General features: G+C 42.8%; 1 protein-coding gene across 2 annotated transcripts in view; it reads left to right on the forward strand.

Annotated features, from left to right (window-relative positions):
* glra1 (glycine receptor, alpha 1) overlaps positions 1-10,102 on the forward strand; it is a 105,877-nt gene that overhangs the window by 26,405 nt on the left and 69,370 nt on the right. The window contains exon 1 of one of the 2 annotated variants that reach the window (XM_087176687.1): positions 7,976-8,343. The exons of the other annotated variant lie outside the window; for it this stretch is intronic. Coding sequence (XP_087032813.1) covers positions 8,271-8,343 — 73 coding nt within the window. The 5' untranslated portion in view covers positions 7,976-8,270. Of the gene's footprint in view, positions 1-7,975; positions 8,344-10,102 lie in introns of those variants that run through there. 2 annotated transcript variants of the gene reach the window in all.

Raw genomic sequence — 10,102 nt, forward strand, 5'->3', positions numbered from 1 at the left:
TTCTAGAAAAAGAAAAGTTGCTCTGGATATGAACATTAGTTCAATCAGTAGGAAGAGGTACATGTATGTATTTTTACCAAAATCAGAGCAGTGGTATCTGTGAGAACATTTGACTATAGACAAGATTCATGCTGGTTGGACATGAGCATCGATCCAAAACATGCTTGTTGCAACCTTCCTCAAAAAGCACATCAGAGATAATTACAGTTTCAAATTTTAAAATTATGACATTTAATTTGGCTAATTAGATTTTTTTGTTGTAATACTTTTTAAACACTGCTGGTCTGATTTTGTTAAAAAAAACAAAACAAATAGCCATGAGTGAGGGTCAGAAGTCACAGAGGCCTGACAGTCGTCCTGTGAACCTCCACCATTGGAACTGATAAAAACCTGGGGAGACAATGTATCTTGTTTCTGATTGGCTCAATCCCATGTGTTGGGTGAGATGCTGTCTGCACACCTGTCCGCATCTCTCCTTCATCTCTAAAGCAGATTTAACAGGTGAAATTAAAAGGCGTCTTAATATTTTGTACACTGAACACACAGGTAAACAGACTGCTAGAATGTGCAGCAGTGAAGCACAGCTTATGTTTATGAATGCTGCCATGGAGCTTTTTTTTTTTTTTTGCTTAGGCCATAATGGTATAACCCATTATATGGTGATCTTTGTAAGTGGGATATCTCAGCTCATGCGAGATAGAACTGGGAGGGGTGGAGGGGTTTTACCGTGACTAAGTGTGTATTATTAAACCTGCCATGGCTGCAAAACGGCTGAAACCGCTCGTCCTCCCTGACCTGCCAAGAATTTGTCTGGGTGTTTTGTGAGGCATCGTCGTGAGTCAATTTTTGAGACCATTTCTATTTTTTAAATTTGATTTCTCCTCAGCGCTGGTTGGCAACAACCCAGTCTGATTTACTGAGTCTAGTGCTGCATTGACCTTTACAAATCAGGATTTAAACAGGCCGACGTGACAGTTATTTGAATTTATAGCTCTTATGTTTTTTTCCCTTTCTCTAATGTGATGTAATAAAAAATAGTTAAATGCAGAAAGTACTCTCTGGCAGTGTGTTAGACATGCAGAGAATAATAATAATCCTCCAACTGATGTCAGTGAACTTTTAAAGATTCCACTTTAACACAGAAAAATTTACTTTAGTTAAAAAAAATGATAAAGTTCTTAAACATGTATTGTTTACTGTCAATGTTATTTTTCGGCTCAGACTGTGCCGAGGGACAATCTGTGAAGGAGATACATATTCAGGAGGATAAGCACGTCTTTTATGTAATCTGCTAAGCTAATTGTGTCAGGGGCCATTGTTAGCAGACAGGGCGTTATGTGAATTTCCAGACTCTGTCATGGCTGTCAGGTCGACAGAGTGGCATAGCGTGAGCTCGCCGACTTGCTCATTCATGCAGTTTTTCTTTTCTTGTGTGTGTGTTCCCTACCAGCTAATGACGCCACTGCATTAATCACATTCATGAAATAAACAGCTTGACAGCTCTGCTCTTTAATAAAGGAACAAAAAACTGCACTCGCACGGCATGAGAGAGAGTCAGTCACGCACAGGCAAAATGAAGGATTGCTTTGCACTAATGCAACAGTTTGTTTTCACTCTATCAGTGTAATAACAATAGGGCTAATAACAAAAACTTCTGGATTGAGGGAGGGTTATAGCAAGACTTTAGGCTTTAATCTAATGTTGATTTGTGTAGAATTAACCTTAAAAGTAATTCTTTTGTATGCTGTGTAAATGACCCCTGGGTGCCCTGGAACCCTAGTTTGAGAACCAGTTTTATAGAATAACATTGAAGAATTGCCAATGCCAATGATAATACACGTTGGGACAGCTGGAAATGGAATACCATGTTGGACTGTAGTAGAACACTGGAATGTTCTCTCTGGAATGTTGGAATGCAACAGTGTTGCAACAATCGCAGAGGTTCATAAAGACAGGGTTTGTTCGTGACCATTGTTTGATCTTGTTAATTCAGAACAGACTTATCAAAAATAATGGTGGTGCTAACACTAGTTAGCTAGCAATCTAATTAGCTAGCGAGAAAACTGAGTCTCTAATAAGCAAGGTTACAAATCAGTGATTGAGCTAGTGAGCTAACTAGCTTGTAAACTAATTAGCTTATGAGCTAGTAAACTAAACTAGTAAACTAAACTGCTCTCCTTTATTTCAAGTTGTGCTAGCTTCTCAGAGCAACTGTCACCTGCTTTCTAGCAACAAAGCTGTGGTGCTAACAAGCCGGTCAAAGTTAAGAGATGTCATGAACTACACTCTCGCACTAAGCTGGCTAGCTCGATCGCTAGATAACAAACACTCTTGCTAGTAGGTGAGTGCACAAGCTTACCCATTAGCTAGTTAGTTTGTTTATTACATAGTTAATTTACAAGCTCGTAGGCTAGCTAGTAAACTGGTATAGGCGCCACCATTCTCTCTGAATTGACAAGACGTGAAAATGCGTCTGTGGGATTCTGAACAAATTAGGCGACATCAAACTTTGTTTGTGAACCTCCGCCATTTGCTGCCGTCAGTATGGGTAACAACACGCCATGCAAAGCTAGACGGGGAGGGTCACGTGGAATGCCATGTTGGCTGTGTTCTAGAACACTGAATTCTAGAACTCCCTTTGGAATGTTGGAATGTTTGGACCTGTAGACAGTTACAGGCACCGGAATGCGGAATGTTAAAGCTACTAAATGGTAACATCATAACAGTGCAGCTTCTTTTTTTTTTTCTTAATGCAAGATGATTGCTCATCTCTTCCGCCTACATAGTTTACACACACACACGCACCTCATCAAATTAGCACCAGTCCTGCTAATTTTGCTGTGCAGCAACAGTGGATGGAGGGCGCGGAGGGACACAGTGGAGGGAAGAAAAGAGATTTGCCCGAAGCTACGAATGTGCCAGCATGAGAGGAAATTACACTGATCATGACCGTGGGTCCACTGTGTGGGCAAAAAGCTTCCGATTGATTTAGCAGGTTCCTCCATCGGAGAGAGAGCAGAGCAAACACTCCTGACACATTTAGGACAAGCCATTTATAATCCATGAGTTCATCCGTTCTTTCATTCTCTCATCCTGCTTTCTCATTCTTTTATTAGTATTTTATCCCCTCCCCTTTTCTCTCTCCTTACTTGACTCCTTTCTTCCGTCCTTCATTCATTGAATCGATCATGTTTTGATACCTTCTCTCGACTCCTAACCTAAATTCTACAATTTGTTTTCAGTTCGTTTTTCTCTCATTTTTTTGTCCCCATGTATTCCTTCCTCCTCCTTCCTTCCCTCCTAACGTTCTTCCCTTGTTCTTTATTTCTGTCTACTTTGTTCTGTAATCAATCTTTTATCCTCTTCCAGTGGTTGCACCTGCTTTCTTACTTTTTACTTTCCTTCACTGTCCTGCAAATCTTTCTTACATCATTTACCAACTTATTCCTCTTATTTTTTGCTGCACTGTAATCATTCTTTTCCAATTTCTGTGTCCTTTCCTTAAATGTAATTTATGTAGTCATTCATTCTGAATTTTATTATTCCTGCCTTTTGCCTTTTCTTTCAATTTTTGTTTGCCATCCAGTTTTCCTTGTACCCTGCCGTCCATCCTTTATCCCTTCCCACATGGTTTGTGCTGTCCAGCCTACTTCATTAAATGCCCATTTTCCTCTTGCATGGATGAAAGATAAGGTCATTAATACAGCGATCACCCCATGCATCTCCTCTCCTCCCCTCTCCTTTGACCTCCCTCCCTCCTTACCCCCCACCCCCACCCCTTCCCTCTCCTCCCAGGCCTCCTCTGTATTTGAGCCTTGTTTACCAATCCCACTGATTCGTGAAACGAATTGGACTCCTTTGACCTGGATAACCAGGTGGGCAGGCGGTGTCCAAGCTCACAGAGCAGGAAGAGAGTGTACAGTTCCTCAGCAGTGAGGACAGGGAGGTGTAGTGGAACGGCAACACCAGGCCTTTCTGATCTAGTAGCTCTGGTAATGAATGGCCACATGGCAGTGTACAGATAAATAAGTGTGTATGAGCGTGAGAGAGATAGCGGCTTAGAGAGAGAACCAGTGAGGGGAAGGTGTGTGTGTGTGTGTGCGTGCACACTTGATGAATAGCACAGACTACAGCTGCGACTCCCCTCTCCCTCTCCGCCATAACCTTGTCCTTCCTCATCACTCAAGCTGAGCGGCAGCGAGGACGACGGCTGCGAGCGAGCTTCTGGTTTTAAGCTCAACCAGAGCGGGCTGCTAGCGAGCCGGCTATCTATCGCCACCACTACTTAACCCCCCACCACCACCTCCCCTCCCCACTTCCATCTCCATTTACCCAGGGATCGGGGAAAAGACCCTGAATGTGTCGGCAACCTCAAACTCATCAGGGTTTTGCGGGTCTATGTCAGCAGGTTTTCATCTTCAGCTCTCTCGGGGAGCCACAGTAGTAGCCTTAGCTCAGGTTTGCGTCTTTGGGTACAATCCTTTTATTTCACGCTGCTCCCACGGTTGGTTTGGCAAAGCTCCCTCCCTTCTCTCTTGCTCTTAAATCCCAGTGATGATCAGTGTGAAAGAACACAACTGCGTCACTTTGATTCTGAGCCGAATGGCGCCCTCTTTCTCGTCTGAACACGTAGACATGAGTAAATATACAAAGTACGGCAGTATATTTACATGTTTGGCTTCCTCCTTTTCCCTACTCCTCCATTCTTTCCTCTTTCTCTTTCTTCACAGCTGGAGTACTTGTTACTACAGAATACTACACTACTCTATACTACACTCATGCTGTCCTACACCCTCCCTGTTCCTCTCTGCACCTCCTTTTCTCCTTGCCAGGGTTGAACGTGCCGAAGTGGGACTGTAGTTATTAGCTGTCGGAGCTTGACGTTCATTTGGTGTTATCAGCACTTGTTTAATGGCTACTTAATGGGATTAATGGGCATAAGGTAATGAGCGTGGGATGGAGGAATGGCTGTGGGGGGGAGGAAAAAATGGATGAGTGAGGGAGGGGGAGGCAGAGAACGAGGGAGAGGTGAAGGAAAGGAGGGAAGGTAGCATTGCAAATGGCTAACCGACTTGGAGGGATTTGCTTACGACAGTAGATTGGAAAGAACTGCAGATGGCAAAAGTGCAACCCAGGGTCTCACACTGCATACACAGAATATTTTCCACTAGCTTAGCGCCAGAATTTTGATGCTAACACAGTTCCCAGTGGGCTTCAGTATTGCTCAGTTATGTATAACATTTGCAGCTGATATGAATAAGCAGCTTTGAGATACAAGCTGTAATATCTACTCCCACCTCGTCTTATTTGTATTTTTCCGAGAGCTGTTTTCTTCAAGGATGCAAACACAGAAATCTGCTGGAGTGACAGGACATGCTTGCTCAGAGGAAGGTCTGGTGGTTCTTTTAGTATTCTGGGTAATGGCCCTATCCTTTCCAAGCCAGGAAATTTGGATGGGGACTATATTGCACGGAGCGAGGAATTTTAATGTCCTCTCAGAGGTGACTCTCCCGTGAATTATGACAAAAATATTGATCATGCTTCAGCGTCTAGCAGGAGGAGGTGGAACGGCAAGGGCAGCGGAGAGAGGAATATTGAATTGGGTAATGGTAAAAGGCAGCCAAATGTACGAGGGCACTCAAGATGGACTGAAAGAGAGACTGATATGAGGGGTGGGGGAGAGGAGCGGATGAGTGAAAAGAAACCAAGAATGTTTGCACTGATTTTGACTGAGCCTCAAGTAGCAGTTGAAATCTCTACATTAGCGAGAGCTGAAAGAGAAATCATCAAGCTGCTAATTAGAGCGCTGTCAAATGAGCCGTGTTGTCAAAATGAATGAACTCCATATCTCGTCAGACACACAGTTTGCTATAAATACCTCACATCGTCATTGTTTCTTCTTGATCTAAAGATAGCAGAAAGAAAACGTGGAATCTCTGAAGCTTGAGGCGATGAAAAGCTAATGTCGGGTGTGTAAGAACAGTCGATGGCTGCATTACTCCGTCTTCCTCCCGCTGCAGCCCGCTGGTCCGTGGCTAATAAGTTTATAAGGAAGGGATTACTGCTTCATAAAAGGCCATTCGGTTCTCCCGAGGAAACCCATCACACCTCTAATTACCAGCTTGAGAAAAAAAGGTTGAAGCCCACCGTATCAGTATAAAAGGCCTGATGGGGAGTTTGTTTACCGGTGTGACACAATCACGAAGGCGGCGAGCTGCTGTTTTCACGAGTGTAGCCGTCAGCTGACGCACGCCGCCTGGGAGTACACCGAAGAGAGAAAAAGACAGTCATGGAAAATCCCTGCACTCATTTAAACAAAAAAATACCTTTTGTTTTCCAACACAAAGGCAAGGTTTTTTTTTTTTTATTGTTTGTACACCTCCCCTACAAAGCCAGGAGAATTGATTCTGCACAGTGCTAGTAATTAGCTCGCGTTATGAGATCCCCGCTGCCAGCAAAGCAAAGCCCAAAAACAAAAGCTGCTGTGGTTTTAATGCCAGGATCAGGTGCTCAGATGTTCGACAGGCTGCCTGGCCGTGGGGCTAAGCCCGGGCTTAGCCCTGACACAGAGAGATTGCCGTGCGCAGAGGAGGGAGGAAAAAATTGCCTTTCATGGATTCAGGCAGATTATAGAGTTTAAGTCACCTGTCTACAACAGTTCATGGTCACGACGAATACGTTCCATCTATCTTAGGAACCATTTCCCTTTTTTTATTTTTTTTGGGGGGCTGACAATGACAGATTACAATATCGTTCCCAGACTTCTACTCGGCGTAGTCGTCATCCCTCACAATGGCAGTTGTCAAGTACAGCAAAGCAGGCTGGGCCCGGTTTGCTCAGTTCAATGCGGTTCGGAGGCAGAAATAGGACATCAATCAACAAACCTGAGCCATGAAAGGAAACAGAAACTTCTCTGTGTGTAGTTGAAAGAGAATGAAGCTGCTCACTTTGATGAAAATCAGAGACATGTGACTTACATTTTCTATCAGATGTGTAGATGTGATCATTATTTGCTCCAAACTCGTTAAACGTTTGAGGCTGTACGCCGGGTGACCTTTACATGAGGAAATTTCATTCCACACGTGGGTATATATGTATGTATGTATGTAAAACTTTCTTCTTTGCTTCTCGTACTTGAACTTTCTAGATGAATCCGATAAGCCACTGATCTTCAGTGACTCATCAGACACAGGCCTTTGTAGAACAGACAGTAACTTTCCCCCAGTGAAGAGGGGGAAAGGCCTTGTGACTGTGAAACAATGAATCGTTCGGCCTTAAACTCCCAGTTCCTTGACATTAACAGGTCGGCATTTCCCCCGTTATAAATCAGTCTCTCCGCAGACTAAAAGTTCCCTTTCAGTGGTATGACTGAAATTATGTGGCCCATTTGGAAGAGGTTGAAGATTTACATTTTCGGGGGTGGAAGTAGAATCCTTTGTCATTCCGATGGGCTCCATTTCAGCCAAATGACTTCAAAGTAATGATGCCCATTTGAAGCAAAAAAAAAAAAAAAAGAAAAGTAGGGTTTCATTTCAGATTTGGATTTATCATTTATGCATTCCCGGGGGGGGGGGGGGGGGGTACAGCTCCATCTCTGTAGCTAAGAGTCAAATTGTCCATACTAGTCCGGTTCATTTGATGTGGGAGCCAGTCAAGTCATTCTGGAATATGCAACTCACCACCAACCTGTTGCCCAAAAGAAAAGAAATAAAAAAAAATAATAAAAAAAGAAAAAGTGTAATTTCCTCGAAGGCCAAATGAGGCTAAAATCTAAACGAAGCCAGTTTGACATGTAGTCTTTGCATTCTCCCCGCCCTCCTCCTCTTCCTCCTCTTTCTCTCTGGCCTCTTGCATCTCCTGTAGTGCATTTTGCTAGTCTTAACTTCAGCTCCTGTTGACAGAACTGCATTGCAACCCTCTTCCTCCTCCTCCTTCCTCCTCCTCCTCTCCTCCTCCTCCTCTTCATCTCAGTGCATTGCCTCTCCTCTCCTGCCCGCTGCAGTATGGCAGTAGATTGTTCCTCCACAGACTCATGCATCCCTCCTCCCTGCTATTGCCTTCACAGTATGTTGCCCCCCCCTTCCTCCTCCTCCTACCTTGCCCTTCCTAAGTCTCCCCCACTGCCATACACTCTCCCCCGCTGAGCGTTGGCAGCAGTGCGACACCTTAGATAATCGAGCCTTGCTGTCTTGTTCGCTCCTTGATAGAAAAAGCGGTTGTTTTCCTTAACGAGGACAAACAACGTATAGTTGGTAACGTGTTGTTAGAGTATGCTGTGTTTAATTCTGATCTTTTTTTTATTAGACCCCAAAGGCTCCAAAAATGAAGCTACTCACAAGAAAGGTACTTTCTTTTTCTTTTTCCCTTTTTCTTTTTTCTTTTCTTCTTCTTCCTTTCTTCCCTGACCATGGTTTTGTGTTTGTCATGACATTATTTGTCATGCCAATAATGAGGCATTTTCCAACTGTTGAGAAATCTGGGAACATTAGGGAAATGCCTGTTTGGTTTTAATATATAAGAATATGGAGATTGTTAATGTGTTGTTTTACTATCTAAAGAACTTCTGGTGCAATTAAGCAAATAAGTATTTGTGAGTATTTCAATAATATTTTCAAGCTTTCCTTAATTCATTGTGTTGAAAGATTTCTTTTCTCCCTTAATGCCACACACAATTGGTTCATTATGCTGCTCAGTATGACAACAGTTAATTCTTCCACAACAGCAGATATTAAGCCTTTTATCCCAACCTCAGGTGTCTGACAGAGGGAGATCTTTTCTGAGGAAGTAATGGTTTTTCGTTTCCTTTTGTGAAGGCAAACGCGGACACACACACACACACACACACACACACACACACACACACACACACACACACAGCAGTTTTTAATTTGGCCTGTGTGTATCCTCACCCCACCTCCAACTCATTCTCAGAAAAAATACTTTAATCTTAAGCTTCACAACCGGCACTTTACACTTCATCATGGCTGATGTGTAAGTCTGTTGCACTGTGGAGGTACATACATGACACTGGGCAGTAGTGGCAGTACCACAGGACCACCCTCTACTGGGTACACGTACACCAGCCTCTCAACCACATGTCATTTTAGTAGATATGGTGCTGCAGTAGATACAGATCATTTCTACTGAATGTCTAGTGTGTAGTTAAAAGTCTCCAGTGTTGTTAACAGCGCTGTATCCTCCCCCACCCCCCCTCCCTCCCTCCTCACCTACACTATCCTGTGGCTCCTGTACCTGACAGCTGGGAGCTAACATTACCACACACACACACACACACACACACACACACACACACACACCGTTCCCCACCCCCACCGCAGCACAACCTTTACCATGTTAAAATGTTCTACCCAGAATTCCTTTTGGGTCCTCACAGTGTTCTGCAGAGAGAAACACAAGAGGCCGAAAGCCCCGCAGAATTTTGACACAGAAAATCTTTACAAACTCAAATAACCTTCAGTTCAGCAAACAACAGTTATATTCATACATCCTGATTCTGCTCATGCTATAGAACAGCACTGTGTAGTGCAGTCATGCAGTGGTAGTGCTTCAGTATAGGACAGCATGTACAGTAAAGTATAATGTACACAGTATTGTGTAGTGTAGTTTGGTACAGTATGGAAAGAGTAGCACTGAAGTATCGTAGAGCACAGTACAGAAGTACTGTACAGTATTTACCATATGTATACTGTATGTATGCAGTACAGAACAGTAAAGTGTGGATCAGTAGTAGTGTACTACAGTACAGTAGGTTATTATATTACAGTATAGTAGAGTATGGTATAGTTTAGTATAGTATAGTAAGGTATAGTATATTATAGTACAGTATAGTGTGATATAGTATAGTTTAGTAAAGTACAGTATAGTGTTTATTATAGTACAGTATAGTAAGGTATAGTATATTATAGTACAGTATAGTGTGATATAGTATAGTTTAGTAAAGTACAGTATAGTGTTTATTATAGTACAGTATAGTAAGGTATAGTATATTATAGTACAGTATAGTGTGATATAGTATAGTTTAGTAAAGTACAGTATAGTGTTTATTATAGTACAGTATAGTAAGGTATAGTATATTATAGTA

This window comes from Seriola lalandi, unplaced genomic scaffold (genome assembly GCF_002814215.2).
Source record: "Seriola lalandi dorsalis isolate HSWRI2012SDOR001 ecotype SW California unplaced genomic scaffold, Sedor1 jcf7180002054565, whole genome shotgun sequence".
Classification (NCBI taxonomy): Eukaryota; Metazoa; Chordata; class Actinopteri; order Carangiformes; family Carangidae; genus Seriola; species Seriola lalandi.